The 17,104-nt window shown below is 43.6% G+C and overlaps 1 protein-coding gene across 1 annotated transcript in view; it reads left to right on the top strand.

The window, feature by feature from the left end:
* Nucleotides 1-17,104, top strand: part of RANBP10 (RAN binding protein 10) — a 34,011-nt gene that overhangs the window by 5,069 nt on the left and 11,838 nt on the right. Inside the window, exons 3-5 of the mRNA XM_009580501.1 lie at nucleotides 4,625-4,647; nucleotides 10,987-11,171; nucleotides 16,779-16,891. Of these exons, the coding sequence (XP_009578796.1) occupies nucleotides 4,625-4,647; nucleotides 10,987-11,171; nucleotides 16,779-16,891 (321 nt within the window). The remainder of the gene's footprint in view (nucleotides 1-4,624; nucleotides 4,648-10,986; nucleotides 11,172-16,778; nucleotides 16,892-17,104) is intronic.

The following is a 17,104-nucleotide window of genomic DNA, read 5'->3' as shown; positions in this document are numbered from 1 at the left end:
CCTAAAGATGATATTCTCTCTTCACCATGTCTCTCTTCACCGTTTCATCCTCTCCTTTTCATCTGTTAATTAGACACCCCCCCTTTGTTTTTCTTGCAGTTTCTCCTGTTGCTTAACTATGATCTTCCATTGTCTCCATACTTTTCCATTTAATCAGATCCATCAGGAGCACTGTATAAGAACTGTTTTCTTGGCCATCACAAATTCTGGATGTTCTGGTTGGAGCTAAGTCTTGAACTTTGTTTGGAGACGTCACATGAAAACTGTTTGACATCGTATGTAGTCTTAATTCTCTGTTCTGGAAAATGTCTTGAATGTCTTCTGGCTGCTGATGAAATGCTTTTAACAAGTTCTGAGCAGAGTCCTGGCAGTAAAAAACATGATGAGATGTGGCTAGGAGTATGGTGAGGGTTAAGTAGGAGAAAAAGCGGGAGAGATGTGAGAAATGTTGGGGCTCCAGCTATTAAGCAGAGAGTCTTGGACATAGAAAATGATATGGGAATGTGACTGCTACAGGTCTCTGGGATTAAGTGGATGAGGTTGCTAGGGACCAATGTACGAGTGTTTCAGATCTCAGACTTTGACAGCAGACCAAGGTAAATGGAGCAGCAGGACTATAAAAAGAGCATGCAGCCCTCTGAATCTTGGCATAGAAAACTTCCCGTAGCCTGTCTGAGTTCTAGTGCAGGCCCTTGGAAAGACCAAGTTAACCTGTAAAGTAAAATACCCATTCTGCAACCAGTTTAGATTTTAATAGGAACATTAGGGATAATGAAGAAATCTGCTTGTCATAGAGATCCACAGATGTCCATCCCAGGTTTAATAGGTTTGTCCTCAAACCTTCAAACGAAGTTTGCAGAGAGCAAGAGCATTGGAAGGTTTAAAACAAGACTTTAGATGAACCAAATTTTAAATGAATGGGAAATATCAAACTTGGCTACAGCCTTGTTTCTCTGTAAGAACAATTTTACCTGAGTGGCTTGATTGGAGCATAACTGTTTCCAAGAGCTGTGTGGGTTTAATAGTGCTTCTCCTCAGCAGCAAGTTGTAGAAGTATTCAGGTGTTTCATGGGTTGACATTTCCTAGTCTACTCTTTAAGATGCCCATCTTGCTGAATGTATTGTTGCTTATTGCAATCCATCAGCACTGCTTTTGCATTCTCTGAATTACGGTTACCTAAACAGAATCTGGAAGAGTACCCTGCCATATACAAAGTGGAGTGTTGTGGCTGATCACCCAAATGTATGTTGTCTTGTGCAAATTGAATTCTGAAATGTATTGTGAAGAAAATGGCCAACTGTGAGGCAGACAGGATGGTTGTTGTGGGTGGAGGGTAGAGTTGGGCTAGAAGGTCCTCAAGCATGTTGTATGCATGGAGATGCGTGTAAGTGCGTGTTAGTCATGGAAAGGTGAAAGTCTTGTGGTTAGATGGCAGGTGAAGGTGTCGATCTCACTGTCCCCCAGCACTCAACCTTCATTTCATGTTTTTCTATCACTGTCTTGATTATCAGATTAACATCGTGGACTTACAGGAGAGGCTCTTCACATGCTTGCTCATGCTTCCTGACCTCTTGAAGTTCTTACGTCTTTAAATTTATGAAGTGTGCTATTTTAGATTGGATCCAGGCTTTGGAGGTGCTGCAGAGAAAGAGAGTAGTTTCAAATTCAGCTGCCTAGTTAAAGCTGTGATTTTTTCGCTTTCTGCTGTTGACTTTGTTTGGATGCAGGTGTGTAGCAGTACAGTTTCAGGATGAACTCTCTAAGCAAACATATTTGTGCAACAGATCTAGTTCTGTACGCGTAAAGCATTTTATTGGTCTTAGTTACGTAATAGAGGATGCAAAACATATAAATGCCTTAATTTAAAGACAGTGTAATAAGTTTATTTATAGAATCATAGAGTAATTTTCATTGGGAGGGATTTCAGGAGGTCATGCATCCAACGCCCTGCTGAAAGCAGGACCAACTAGATCATGGTACTCAGAAACTCATCAAGTTTTTACTGTCTCCAAAAATGGAGATCCCCCAGGGGGCTTTTCTGGTCCGCTGATTCAGTGTTTGACCACATTCATACTGAATTTTTCCCTCCTAAGATCTAATCAGAATTTCCCAAGTTGCAGCTTGTCTCTGTTGCCTCCTGCGTCCTGTTGCATCTCTGGGAAAAGTCTGGCTCTGTCTTTTCTGTACCCTCCCATTAGGTAGGTGTACTGAACAACCCCTGAATAAGACTGAACAACCCAATTTCCCATAGCCTCTCTTCATCTTGTTGGCCTCTGCTGGACTCATTCCAGTTTTGCTGTCTGTCTTGTGTTGGGGAGCCCAAAAGTGAACATCATACTCCCAAGTTTAGACGCAAACTGTTGAAGAGAAGGGAGCAATCCCTTCCTTTAACCTACACTCTTAGTAATACAGCCCAGCTTACTCATACAGCTCCGGCTACACTCTTACTAATACAGCCCAGGATGTGGTTGACCTGCTTCACTGCAAGGACCCACTGCTCACTCCTGCTCAACTTGTTGCCCAGCAGCATTTTCTGCAGATCTGCTTTCTCTCCACTCGGCCCCAGCCTGTCCTGGTTTCTGGGAATATTACAACCTGGCGGAAGGGCTCTTCAATTGCTTTTGTTGAGCTTCATGAGGTTTGTGCTGGATCCAGCCTTTTGAGGTCCTTCTGAATAGCAGTATGCCCTCCAGCGTATTGTCCACTCTCCCATTTGGTAATATCTGTGAACCTGCTGAGGGTGCACGCCATCCCATCGTCAGGTCATAAGTAGAGACATTAAACTGTATTGGCCCTACCATTGATCCCTGAGGGACAACACTTGGACTTTGAGCTGCTGATCACAACACTTCGATCCTGACAGTCCAGCCAATTTTCCACCCACCTTGTAGTCCACTCGAAAATCGTATGCTTGCCTGTGTGCTGGATGCAGCTCCCAGCTGTACAGCTACACGAGTTGTCATGGGAAAGCCAGGCCACCTTTGGCTCTGAGTGATCCTGGGTGGCAGGGGAGGACTCCAGTGGGGTGTAGACGCAAGGAGGTTGGCCTCATTCTGGTGTAAGGGTAGAAACAAGCTTTCATCCAGTTGAGCAAAACAAGTGCAAAGTGAAGAACAGGTTTGAGTGACGAACAACACTGGGGCAAAGAACTGGGGCGAGAGAAATGCTTCCTGAGCATTTTTCTCAGCCAGGTATTCAACATCACCTGTAACACAATTTTTGGTTGGGTTGTAGAGAGGCTACTCAACAGACAAGGTCCAAACTGACATGATGTTAATTAAACCGTGTTGGCTATCTGCCAGGATGTTAATTAAACCTTATTGACTATTTATTTAGTAAAATACTCAGGATTTTTTTCCGAGCATTTGATTTTGGATCTGTGCTGTTTCGAATAGTAATTATTTGCTTCCTTTGTTGACTTTTAAAATGGTTTAAATTACCATTTCAGGCTGATCTGGTAACATTACATTGCAGCTCTTGGCTAAAATAGTCCTAACACTAAAAACAGAGAATGATGTGCTCCTGCTTCTGTGCAGCTGTTTCATTGCCACCCAGAAGGGACTGAGAGGCGCGACATGTGCGAGAACTGGCCATACTGGTGTGGGTACCAGCCTTCCTCTGGCTGGGGACAGAAAGCATTGCTGGGAGCATGCCTGGGGCAAGACCGCAGCTTCTAGATTGACTCCTGGAATGTTAGCCTAAAACATGAATTAAGCTCAGCCTGATAAGGTGAACAGGGCATGGCAGCGGTTTCCCCTGTGCTGTTGATGAGGATGACCCAAAACCCGTGGGTTAGAGCTGCTGTCACTGGCCGATCCATCTCACCGGGCTGCTGCCCGGCTGCTGGATCTCACCCATGCAGGGACACACGCCGCGGGAGAGGGAGGAGAGGCACCCTCCTCCGGAGCGGTAGCTCGCATCTAAATCAGACGCAGAGCTGTGCCCGGAGGTAGCCTGACTGTAGCTGAGCGTTGTCTCTGGCCACAACTCTGTTAGCGATCCTAGGCAATGGCTGCCTCTGCTTAAGTAGGTATCTCTTTTCTGGGATGCCAAATATAAACGAAAAGGGAAACCATACACTTTTTTCCATCTCTTATGTTTGGAACTGTAGCAGCATAGTTGAGGATGAAGCTGTTCTTTGCACAGTATTTCTCAGGTGCTCCTGGCTGCAGCTTGGTCCTGTCGCAAGGCTGTTCCCTGGCTGTAACACAAAGCGTTGAATGTTCATTCATGTCTCTCTGGCTGGTAAGGAGTAGTAGTTATAGCCTAAACCGAAGCAACATTATAGTAAAACTGTTTCTAAAGCCAAAGTGAGTCTTGAAAACTCCTTCGTAGTAACAAAAGGAGAAACAAAGAAAAGAGGAGCTGCTTTTTAGAAAGTCCAATTTCTGGGAGACATGTCTGAAACATTGAGGCTTTTCCCTGAACTTTTCTCCAGATGCAAAACCTTGCAGAGGAGGGGGCTGGGGAGGGAAATTACTTCTAAATATGACAGGTGGTGAAATGCAGGGTCAGAGCTGGGATTTATTGAAATGCAGTAACGTTATGTAGAATATTAAGGATGTAGCCAAGCAGGGAAAAATATCCTTTGTCTTTTTAATTCTAATATTTTTCCCCCCACAGGTATAGCCTTTACAGACCTCCCTGTAAGTACACTTATTTTCAGTATTTTAACTAAGGATGCAAACAGAAGGGAGGGGGAAGAGTGTGGGGGGGTGATTTTTTTTTTCTGCTTGATGCCCTGTTAAAAAACGGTAATGCACATTACTGAATGATGTGGATGCTCCTTTTTCTGAAACTTCGTAATCCTGTGGCTGGGTTTGTGGGCCACTCACATGCCTCCTCTCATCCCTCACCACCTCTAAGAATATGTTGCTCCTTCTCCTGGAATTAAAGCGAGGATTCAAACTACATTACAGGTCACTATCTTCCAAATGCAGCTTCGACGGTGGGGAGCGTATGTGCAAAGTCATTGAGTAGCCTCTCATGTCCCATCGTCAGAGAGCCCAAAAATGCCTGATGATACCATTCGCAGCTTCTTCCTATCTCATCCAAGTCTTGCAGCCGTGGTGGAGTTGTTCCCTTTCCACGGTGTGCTTAGGATATTTCTGAGAATGAAGGTCAGGCTCAGCTGGCTCATTGCACAGGTTTTTGTCGAGCCTCCCCCCGTGATGAGTAACCAGCTCGTGGAATTGCTGGAGGAATGTATTTGGCACCCGTGTGGGGTTGATAGTTACTCCTCTGATTCACCAACCCCGATACTGAGTTACTCTTGAGGGCAGTGACACCAGCCGAGTTACACCAGGCAATAACATCTAGTCGGGTCTTAGAAAAGCACGACTTTCACAGTAGGTCATGAACAAAAAAATGGTTGCTCTTTTTCAGACCCAAGTGTTCCTGGACAAGGAGCAGGTGTTTAGGAAAAGAAGATAAAACAGGTCGGGCATACACCAATACATCCACTGCATCCATTTCTCTCATACATAGAACTTCTTGTCCCAGCGGTTGCACTTCTGTCTTTGTACTTAATAACGCCAAATGAATTTCCTCTGAGGAAGTTCTTAGTTTCCATAACTTGTTTAGGCCTCCAAAGCGATCAGTTTTCTTGGCTGACTTCCATGTTGTGTGGAAGAAAGCTTGTTTTTCTTTGTTTTGCACCTCCTGCCGAAAAATTTATTTTGTTCCTCTAATTTTTGTGTTGTGTGAAATAATGACTAGCACTCCCTGTTCACCTTCCCAATGGGAATTATGGCTTTACAGATCTCTCCCATACCCCAGCCAGTGTCTGCGCTGAAGGACATTCCAGTTATTTATATTTGCCTTTTCACATCAGCTGTCAATACAGGGTTTTTTTTTGTTCCTAGGCTCTTTGAATTTGGTAACGTTGCAGCGTATTCTAAACCAGAAACCCTCTTTATGTGGGTTGTTTCACAGTAGTTTATTCCCTTGGTCCAAGTACAGCTTATTAAAGTAAAAGAATATTTTACCTGTCTCTGAATATTAACCTTCTGGTGTGAGGTCTTGTGACAGCCTTGCATCCATGGCAAGAAGAGGTTTCTATGATATACCCCTTAGTTTTAGGTGCTCTTTGTTTTCCCTGTGCATATAGATTACATTAGGAGTCACAGTTTTACTATATTCCTTCTAATTTTTTCACCACTTTGTCTTCTCTTTGGCTAGACTGCTTCTGAGACGAGAGCAGTCTTCATGGGGATAGATGGATAATTACTATTTAGGCTCTTATCAATCAAAAATAGCTATCAAACACACATACCATTGTTTTGTTGTTTACAGCTAAAGTGTTGCTGAAATTACCTGTCCTGCTTAGCTCAATTTGCATCCTTTTGATCCAGGAGTGCACGGTGAGCTGACGTATACATTTAATGTGCACTTGTAGGCTGCTCACACCGGTGTTGAGTCTCTATTACAATAGGGGAGGACCAGCTGGGGAAGATGCGTGGGAGCAGACCAGACAGAAGGGCTCTTGCAGCAGCGAGGTCTTGCAGTGCTGCTGAGATTGGATTCAAAACCCTCTTGAGCCCAGGACATCCCCCCATCCTGCTGTTTCTTGATCTCACCAGATCACCCTCACAGGATCTCATGCTTGTTTATTTGTCCTGTGCAGAGGAGACTTGTTTTAGTGTTAAACTGGAGGAAGATCTGGTCAGGTGTTTTTTGGGATCAGCTATTCACATGCCTCGTGGCAGAGTTTCACATGGTTAAATGGTATCTCTGTGCCTTTTACCAGCCAGAGTTTGCAGAGATGTTTTCCGTGGAAATCTCCTTCTGGCCTTTACAGCAGCAACTAGTCCATAACCCTGTTTTTCTGGGCCAGGAAGGAGAATAGTGGATGCCCTATAGGCCTCCTGCTCTTGAGAATTACTCTCCATGAGATAATTTGTTTTTAAAAAGGGGGCAAGAGAAGCCTGACTGGGTCATTCCACCCCCTCACTGTGGATGTGAGCAAGGACAGGAGACTTCTGCCTCCGTGTGGATTTTGGACATTCCTCTCCATGTGCTAAATGGCTCAGCTGCTGTGTTGGCAGCTTCATCCTAAGGATGCCTGCACCTGACTTCCATCATTCCCATCCTGCTTTTCCAATATCCTTCCCTTGAATTACTGCTTTCTTCCCTCACCCTTGCAGATGCCTGTGTATTCCATGTCCTTTTCTGGCCCTTTTTGCTCCCTCCCTTGGTTGTTCTTCCAAACAGTTGAGGTTACTGCCCTTTCCTGAAGAAGGGGATGCCAAACTCAAGATAGACTTTTGGTTTAAATATAATGACTATTGTCAGAGATTGTAGAAGTCTTGAGGTATTAGGGAATTTGAAACTGATATAACGTGCAAGTGGTATTTTTAATTTATTGTAGCATTGTGATCCAGGCTCAAACACAATATCCATTCATTATAAGGTAAAGAAGAGAAAACATCTGTCATATGAAAGATACAGAATGCAATCTGTGTTCTTCACCTGCTAAAGCTGCAGTCTAAAAATTTAACTGCGAACAGGAATGGAAACAGCAGTCTTACCTGAGTGACCCTTGAGATTCTCTGGTTTGAGCAGCTTGACACCCATTTTTGGGCTCTGGCTCTGTTCCATAATTACTGAAATCCCCCAGGGAGGGGCTGTAGGTTGAAAGCTTTTTCTTGCATTACAGCCTATGTGATGTTGAAGCTGACGGCTAGCACACATCAGTGAGAAGCTTGGCCAGTAAGCGCCATTACTTTTACACCTTTCAAGCTTAAATAACTTCTAGGGTTGGTATGTCAGTGAGATTACACAAGAAATTAATTTGACCCTTCAAAACGTTACCAGTCTAGAAATTGTTTCCTTGAAGTGCTTATTGCAAAATTCCCCTTTCAGAGGCAAATGATGAAGACAATATTTTGCAGTATTTGCAATATTAGGAAGTTGAAATGGATACTTTCAGTTGAAAACCACATTTTATTGTGATAATTCTCACACAGAGCGAAGCATATTTGCTTCAGCTTGTTTCAGTTCCCTCTAAAGAGTGTCTGCATCTGTACAAATATACAGTGAGGGAAAAAATCACATTTTGGCTTAGCACAGGTTGAAGTTAATACAAAAATAACTGCTTGCAAATGGAAGTGAATATCCCACAGAGGGGGTTTTCCCCTTTTTCACCAATTTAAGTCAATGCTTAGGCGTAACTCTCTTACTTACACAAGCCCATATCAGGTTTATCCTGCCTGGTGGTGTGTTGAAACAATAGGAAATGTAAAAAAGCAGAATGTGGAAGAGCCCAGGGTGGGATTGCAGGGCACAAAGGGACAAGGAGGTTAAAAAACAAGTCAGGATGAACTAGGGGGTTGTGAGCAACTGGCCACCAACATCAGAGGCAAGAGGTGGTCCAAAAGTCACGGGGAAGGTGTTCCTGAAGAACTTGGCAGGAGAAGCATCTGCCCGGTCCGTGGGCTCTGTGGTGGTGTCTCCCTGTGTCTGGCAGAGTGGTGGAGAACCGTGTACTTCCCAAGAGCTGCTGAACAGAGAGGACACATCCTGCATGTGAAAAATGGAATTTTAACTTGGAGATGATTTGAGACAAGTTGGGGGTAGCCAGCTTCCCCGCAAAGATGAACATAGGCAAAAGTGGCCGAAAAATATGGGGTTTTTTACTTCTAACTTCCATGTATTTTGGGGGTCTGATTCCTGGCTTTGGAAGTCCTTGGGTTCATAATACTAAAAAGTTAAATTGATAAAATATCTAAAGTATGGACTGTGGAAAAAATCTGATCCCTCATTAGAGATATTTTCTTGTCAGCTAGGTTTGAAAGAAAGGAGAGACTGACTTTAAATACTACGTTTTCCTCTGGTAGCTCCTCCTTCATCATGCTGTATTTTCTTTGCACACACCTCTAACCCAGCGACTTCCTTGGTGTGAGGATAGGAAAGGAGGAGGTGTGCTGAGTCAGCAGTGATGCAATCATCCTGATTCCTGATTTCCATTTCCAGCCTGTATTTATAGATTCATTTTTTCCTTTGTTTTTTGAGATTTGATAATTTCAAAGGTAGAAGAGGATGGCCAGGACCTTATCCAGTTGAGTTTTGAAAATCTCTAAGGACAGAGATGCTGCATCTCTCTGGGAACCTGTTCCAGTCTTTAATCATCCTTACAAGGAAGAATTTCTTCCTTAGGCCCCATCAGAATTTCCCTGGCTGCAACTTGTGCCCATTGCCCTTTCACTGAGCACCTCTGAAAGGAATCTGTCTCCGTCTTTTTTATCACCTCCCTTTTGGGAGTGGAAGACTTGCGGTTAGATTTTTCTTTTTGCCTTTTCTTCTCCAAGCTAATTCCCTCAGCCTCTCCTTGTATGCCATGCGCTCTAGCCCTCTGACCATCTTAGCAGAACTCTGCTGGACCCCATTTGTGAATGTCTTTCTTGTCCTGGGAATGTGGATGTGGAGGGGGTGAACCAAGTAAGTACTGCAGATGTAGCCACGCAGTAGTGAAAGCAGAGAGCAGTAATCACTTCCCACGACATGCTGCCTCCATTTTTGCTAATGTGATTAGGATTCTGCTGAGTTCCACCTCGTAACAATCTTAATACCTTCAGTAAAAAGTAAAATCCACCACTACAGTAGTTCTCAAGGGGAGATCGGTGACATTGCCAATGTTTCAGGTCTCTGCAATAGTGAAGAATTATTTGAATAAATTTTTGCAGGTAATGTAGGAAAGCCCATTCCCCTTGCTATAGGGGACAAGAGAATCATCCTAGCTTTCTTCAGGATGACCATCTAACCACCAGTAGTAGTTCTCGCTGATTTGACCTGGGGAGAGAGGTCTGCTCCTCCAGTGATCTAACGTCTGACATGGGTTCAACCATGAGCAAGACACCGCAACCAGGCACCTTCCAGACTTGAGGTTCACTATGTGCATCCCTGTGCCTTGTCTGGTTTCTGGCTGTGGCAGTCTCCAGCGTGTTAAAGCAAAGTGAAAAAACCCAACACCAAACGGTTCATGAGTGGCATAAGAGAGATTTCTTCCTACACCCCGCAAGCTATCAGCAGATGCTCCGAAGCGGAGGATTAGTGAAGTTTGTGGTGCAAACAGAAAAGTAATTTGTGCTGCAGAAAAGTAACATGACAGTGAATGGAACACGCTCTTAAAAAATGTGATCCAGAGTGAGAACCAGGCATCCCTCTACCTTTTCTGACGCCCTTTCTTTTTCCTGTATTTAAATGGGCTTAGGGATTCAATTGGTATCTATAAGCTTATTCCTAAAATAACCTGAATTCAGAGAACTTCTAATTAGACTTTTACCACCTGTTTTCAATTAGATTGTCGTCTTTGGAAGCTGAATTACTGGCTGAATTTTAGAGGTATTTTCACAGTGGAAACCTTTTTCTTTTCCCCATGTTTCAGGGTGGGGGTGGGTGTCAGAACTCCCATTTGGATCCATATGCTTGGTCTTAAAATGAAATTCATCTATCAGTAGTGGAATTTCTCGTGTGGATGGCTTGCTGTCTTGGGATCATCAAAGACCTAACCTCAGAGCTCCACTACCATCTGTTCTCTTTTCATCAAAGATGTAAAATATTTAAACAGCAGCTTCCAAGGAATAAGAGAGTTCAGTTGGAACAGTGGAGAACACTTAGATCTGCTGATTGAGATGATGCCCCTTTCATTTTTTTTTAAATTATTATTATTTACTGACTGTTGAACTTTGGTAGAAATTGCAGAAAACTAAGCCAGAAAGCGGGCACGCCATAGACAGCAGTCGTGGATCGATCACAGACTGCTGGAGGATTGATCCCATTGTTCTGGTTTTATGCAATAACTTTTGATAGCTGCACGATAAGTCATGGGGTTCCTTGAGGTGTATGTACCTAAAGGGCCGTTGCCCCTTCCTCTTCCATTACATGTTTCAATTTAAAGAGCAGCTCTTTTGTCTTACCAAACCATGCAACTGGAACCAGAAAGAGAAAGCTGGGTTTAATGTAGGTTTCTTTTTCTTCCTTCCCAGTCAAATCTCTACCCTACAGTGGGTCTCCAGACTCCAGGAGAGATAGTCGATGCCAACTTTGGGCAGCAGCCATTTGTGTTCGACATTGAGGACTACATGAGGGAGTGGCGAGCGAAGATTCAGAGCACCATTAAGCGGTTTCCCATAGGAGACAGACTAGGCGAGTGGCAAGCCATGCTGCAGAAGTAAGTCACTGTTCTGGTGTTCAGCTTCTTTTGTTTTCTTAGGCTTTACATACTTTTTAAATGCTAATTTATGCTTTCTTATGGCAAAAATTGCCAGTCAGTGCATTTTGCTCAAATTGTTTTACCCTCTGTTTTGTTGTTTAATAGTCTTCCCTGTGTAGATTGCTGCTGTTTCAAATGTAAAAGATATGGGAGAAGTTTTCAGCCAAAGACTGCATGAAAGCTTGTAGGAATGGAAGAACATACACTTTGAGGTGATGCACTGGGGGAAGGGGAATGGAGAGGACACCATAAAAACTCTAGCATAGGAGAAAAGCCGGGACGTAAGTCAGCTGAATTCAGAAATGAAAGAGCAAGAAATAGCCTAAACCAAAGTCTTCCAAACCAACCTAACTGAAAACACAATTATAGCACTTTATAAATTTATTGAATGCATTTCCCATTGCGAAAAGGATTGAGTGGAACTTGATGAGAACAATTGACAAGAGTTGTCAGAGGTCAGGAATATCTTCTGCCTGAAGAAAGAGTTGACTAAGGCTCCACAGCTTGGAAAGAGGTAATTGAGGGAGATGGACTGTAGTTGTCTGCCAGTCACTTATATATACCATGAAGAGTATGGCTAGGAAGTGATTATTCATTGTTTCTCAAAACACCAGAATTAGAGAAAAAGCACCTTCTGGCGTGAAAAAAATTAGTATTTTTTTCACTAAGTATATGGTGACTTGCTGCTGCAGAAAGTTGTGGTACTTTAAATATAACTGGATTTTAAAAGATTCACGTTTAAATATTCACAGTAATTCATGGAGGCCAATTCCACAGTTATATTTTAAAACCCGAAATTTACGGGTGTCGCTTCTGTTTCTGATTACAGATAGCTCTGTGTTTCACCTTTTTATTATATTCTTTCTCTACACACCTGATACTGGTCACTGTCATCGAGGAGGCTTAGAGGCAGTGATGATCACATCCATGTCATTGTTCTTGTTTTCTGCTAGTCTTGTATTTAGTTATTTGCAGATAATTCAGGCCAACCAGTAAAGCCTTTGAAAAGCAACTAGCAGAAGCTATTGAAAATAGTAATAATATCTTTCTTCAAGAAAATCAGGAGCAGGAGGCCTGCCAGAGAGTTTATAGGGCTTGTAGAGGATTGCAGTATAGAAAGAGGCGTTGGGGAAGATAAGACCATATCCAATTGAATTCTTTGCTTGTGTGTCCAGAAATCAGGTAGGTTGTCATGCTGGGACGCTTCTTTGTGAGGGACTTGGCAGAGGCTGTGTCTGGGATTGAAGTGTCTGTCAAAGAAGCACTGGGAGAAAATAGGTGAGGGAAAGTGGAGAAAGTCTCCGGGATCAGATACTTACCTGGAGTCCTAACGGGACTCAAGGAGAAAACAGGTGAGCTTGTGGCTGTGGAACAAAGTTTCTCTCCAAACTGCCTTGGTTCAAGAGAAGGGGAGGATGGTGTGTATGGTGCCGTGTTTCATAAAGGGTTTCAGAAGAGAGTCAGGCAGCGACGGGCTGAGAGAACCTCGATGTCTGGTTTGGACAAATCCGTAGCAGCACTACTGAAAGGTAGATGCATTGGGCACATGGAGAAATAGGACGTGGGTTTTGCGAAGAGGAGCCAGCAAGCACTTGGATATGGTTCTTGGGCTGCTATCTTTGTCTTGGAAGTCCTTGAGAAGTTCCCTCGCTGCAAATTAAGGGAGGACTATGCAGCCAGAGGCCCAGTGCGGATTATGAATTGTTTAAAAGAGAGACAAGAGGGGGAATGAGTGGGTGAGGTTTTGTTACTGTAGGAGGAGGCGGCTGTAGAGTTGTGCATGGAGGTGTGCTGCTAGTGTCTGTGCTGCTGAGGGGGTTCAGAAATGACTGGGAAGAAGGCACCCTCCAGGAAGGAATGAGATCTTTGGGTTATGATGAATCATTGCACACAAATGTCAGCTCATTTTTTTGGTAGCAAGCAGAAAAAAAAATAATGCTAGGATTTGTTAGGGGAAAAATAGAGGACAAAAATAATTCTGTCACTGTGAGTTTGTGGTGCACCCTTAACATGAATACCGTGTGGTGTTTCTATTCTTTCTCTCCAAAAGTAGTAGAAGTGAGAAAAGCATGGGAAAAACCCAGGCAGGATGTGCAAAGGTATGGGGTGGATGTAAGGCAAGGAACAAATATACAGCCCCACAGCATTGAAGGATATGATTGTGAGAGGTAAGGCAGAAGTATGAAAAAAAAAATCTTGAATAGCCTGCAGAAGGTGCTGAAGGAACAATTGTTCATTGTTTCTTCTACTGCAAGAATTAAAGGGCATCCAGTGAAGTTAACCAGATAGCACATTTAGAAAAAATAAAGGAGGTGGGGTTTTTTTCACACTCTCTGCCATAACATGCCGTGAAAACTGCATGGATTCAAAAAGTGACTGGAGACGTTATTAGAAAGAAAAATCTATCAGAGCTACGATGTAGAGAGATACCACCTCTGGAACAGGAAGTATCTGACACATTATTGGAAGCTGGAAGGGTTATGGAGAAAAGTATCATTTCATATGTACCTTATTCCTTTATTTTTTCCTAGGCATTTGCTTTTGCCAGTTGGGAGGTACAAGTACTGGGCTAACTGATGTTTGGTCTGACTCAGCATGGATGTGCTCAGAGACTTAAAACTTCGTGAAGTTGTTGACTTCAGCGTTAATTTTCATTCTGATATACTGGATTGTTGACTTTATGGGGTCATTTCACTCTCTGCAACGCATCTTGTCAGGCTGTGGAAAGACAGGATCTGCTTTTGGAAAGCTTGCTTAGCAGCCAAAGAGAATGAAGAGGTTCATTGATATTTAAATGGAAATACTTAGTTCTTAATGCTCAAAAGGCAACTTATTCAGAAAAAAGTCTGTGTCCTGCATCTTTGAACGTAAAAGCACCTGCACTGGGTCAGAGCACTGGTCCATCAAGCTTAGGTTTATGAATAAGTCAATAGCACAGGTTCCTGTGGCACTCGAGTGTTTTTTCCCTTCCCTCATAAAACTGACCAATTTTTGCCACCCAGTTATTTAACTGAATATTTAGCCAGGTCGCACCTTTCCTTTTATCACATGGTAGCACAGTTTCTTCGAAAGCCTTTGCTGGAAGACTCTGTGAAATATCTTTGGACAACCAAGTGGACTGCAAAAGTCTCTCTTTTCTGCCTGCTTCCTGACTCCCTCCAAAAATGTCACCGAATTAGAGCGCCGTGACTTCCCTTTACAAAACCTGTTGATTCTTCTGCAACAGGACCAGTTTATCCCTGTGTTAGTTCCTTGTGTGCTCCAGAATCGTTTCTTCTGACGTGCATGGTGGAGGTGTCAGGGTCACCGATCTGGAGTTCTTCATACCTCCTTTGAACTTCTTTTTAAGAATCATCATTATGTTTCTCATCTTCCTCCTCTCCGTAGGCAGACTTATGCCAGAGCTCGTCCTCACGTTAGTAGTACAGCTGTTTCAGGTTGGAGCTGCTTTGGAGCTCTTGGGACAATGTTACCTTGTCCTGTGCTTTGGTAGGTTTCGCAGTATCTTATTTAATCTCTAACGGTGCAGTTAAGCATCACAAGATGCATCGCATCATGCATTCATCTGTGTTGCACTCCTGCTGTCACCAGAGAGGCTGATCTGACAAGGTTTTCAAGTGCTTGAAACCTTGAAAGGGACTCACATGGATAACTCATCTTCTTTGTCTGTTGTTACAGTCTTATAGGATCTCTAATCTTTTTAGCTCTTGCCACGAAGAATCTGAGTAGGAGTCATCTGAGACTTGATTATGGGAGTGGTTGATTATGGGAGGAAGAACGGTGTAGGTCCCTATTTCTGATTCAGCGGGAGGACTTTGTATTTTCGTTTGAGAATCTAAGCGGTACCATGCAGAACGAGGAGAACTTTGTGTAATTTGTACAGAGAAGCATGTAGTCGAGTTCTATTTTGAAGAAGAAAAGCCCCAGATGGTACAAGCCTCTCTACCGGCACCATGGCCGCTCTGGGTGAGAGAAGCATGCCCGGGTGCAGCACAGAGATCGCTGCTCCTGTGATTTGAGCACTTCTGCTCTCAACAAGTTTCAGCCATGGCTCCCAAATGGTAAAAACTATTCCTTTGGAGAACCTGGGATTCTGAAAGGTTGTTGTTGTCTGCATGAATGTGTCACATAGGTCACAGTGGAGTGTGATAATGTTCCCCCAGAACTTCAGGAGAGGCACCCCTGGATGTAAACATCATCCTGGTGAATGTTTGAGAGTGTGCAGCGCTGCTGTAGTAAGTAGCTGAGACACAGAACTGATAAGTCATTGCTGAAAATGAGCCTGGCATAGTGACCAGCGTGTAGTACCGCTGTGTACCCACGCAGGGACGCTTCCTGGGATGCCACGGGCAGAAGTGGCATAGGGAGGAGCTCAGTTTTTGTGCAGCTTTGTAGAGCATTTAGATCTTGGCAGTGTTGAGCCTCTGACTCTGGCTACTGAATTACACTGAAGCGAGAGTTGGCTTTCCCCCTCGGTTCCTGCCAGCCTGGATCGCCGTGTTCGGTGTTTCAGCCTGGCTGAGCCAGGGCGACCTGGCTGCTGGGCTTGACACAGAGAGGGAAGCGCTTTATTACGCCTGTCTGTACCATGCCAGGGGCAAAGGGCGTGTCTTGTACCAACAGTGGTCAGAAGCAGTTGTTTTTAAAACCAGATTTAAAAATTACACACCTGCTTACAATGTTACGCCTGAAAATTATTGCTGAGTCATAAAATACTTCTTTCTTGTACTGAAAGTAGCTAAGTTGAACGCATGTTTTCAACTGTGACTTGATTGGATCAATACCAGCTTCATCATGAGAAGCCTATTTTGGGATTCATCACTAGAAACCTTGAAATCCTGTGCTGGCATTTCAAGTTTTGTTAAAAGTCCAATGAGCATTAACACTTACCTGACATATCCTGGGAAGGCACAAGTGCTTTAGAAATGGTCTGTTCAGAAAGACGTTTTTGTTGTGTTTGTTTTCTGACAGGGATACTACTTCCTCACCCTCCCCCCAACATTTTTTGAAGATAGAACTTAATGTTTGTAAAATCAATGCTGACAATCTACTCGTTGTAAATCAGCATATAAAAGTACCTGTGAACGTGTAGAATTCATAGGGAGATTCAACTACCAAAGATATAATTGCTGGCAAAATAAGTGATGGAAGAAGTTCAGGACCAGAATCTTTTGTTTGAGATCTACTTGAAAGCCGTGAGCCTCTCTGAGGTTCCGATTTTATGTCTATATAGGATGTCACTGGCAGTAACGCAGTACCGAGCTCTTGCAAGTGACCCTTGGCCAGCAGTGATTAAATAAATAAATACCATGTATGCACTGGGAGTTTTAATTTTTTTTCCCCCCCCGTAAGGTGAATTTATTGCCTCCCTCCTGTTTGCTGAGGACCAGGTGCCTATCTTATAAATTTACACTGCCTGGACCCAGAAGTAGGACCCTGGTTATGTCCTAAGCAAGCTGAGTTTGGTCACTGAAAGTGCAACTTCTGTTGCGTTGATTTTTTCCTCCAGTGTGATTACTGTTTTACCAATGCCTCTTCATCTGTTTGTATTTTCTTATTTTCTAGTATGGTTTCGTCATATTTGGTTCATCATGGGTATTGTTCAACAGCAACTGCCTTTGCCAGAGTCACAGACACCACAATCCAGGAAGAACAGACCTCAATAAAGAATAGACAAAGTAAGTCTTTTGGGTAGTCTGGCACGCTGGCCCCGTGTTATCTTCAGACCTGTGCAGAGAAAATGAAGTGCTGTGGAAGTAGAAGAGTTACTCCACGACAGCGCAAAGCTGTCCACAGCACACTGCTGACTTGGTGTTACTGCCTGTGGGTCAGTAGAGCTTGGGGACCACGGCTGGGAGCGCTTTTCCCATCATCACTGTGTCCCCTCCACC

The sequence above is a fragment of the Fulmarus glacialis genome, unplaced genomic scaffold, assembly GCF_000690835.1.
Source record: "Fulmarus glacialis isolate BGI_N327 unplaced genomic scaffold, ASM69083v1 scaffold2346, whole genome shotgun sequence".
NCBI classification, from domain to species: domain Eukaryota; kingdom Metazoa; phylum Chordata; class Aves; order Procellariiformes; family Procellariidae; genus Fulmarus; species Fulmarus glacialis.
This window is presented reverse-complemented; position numbering and strand designations above follow the sequence as displayed.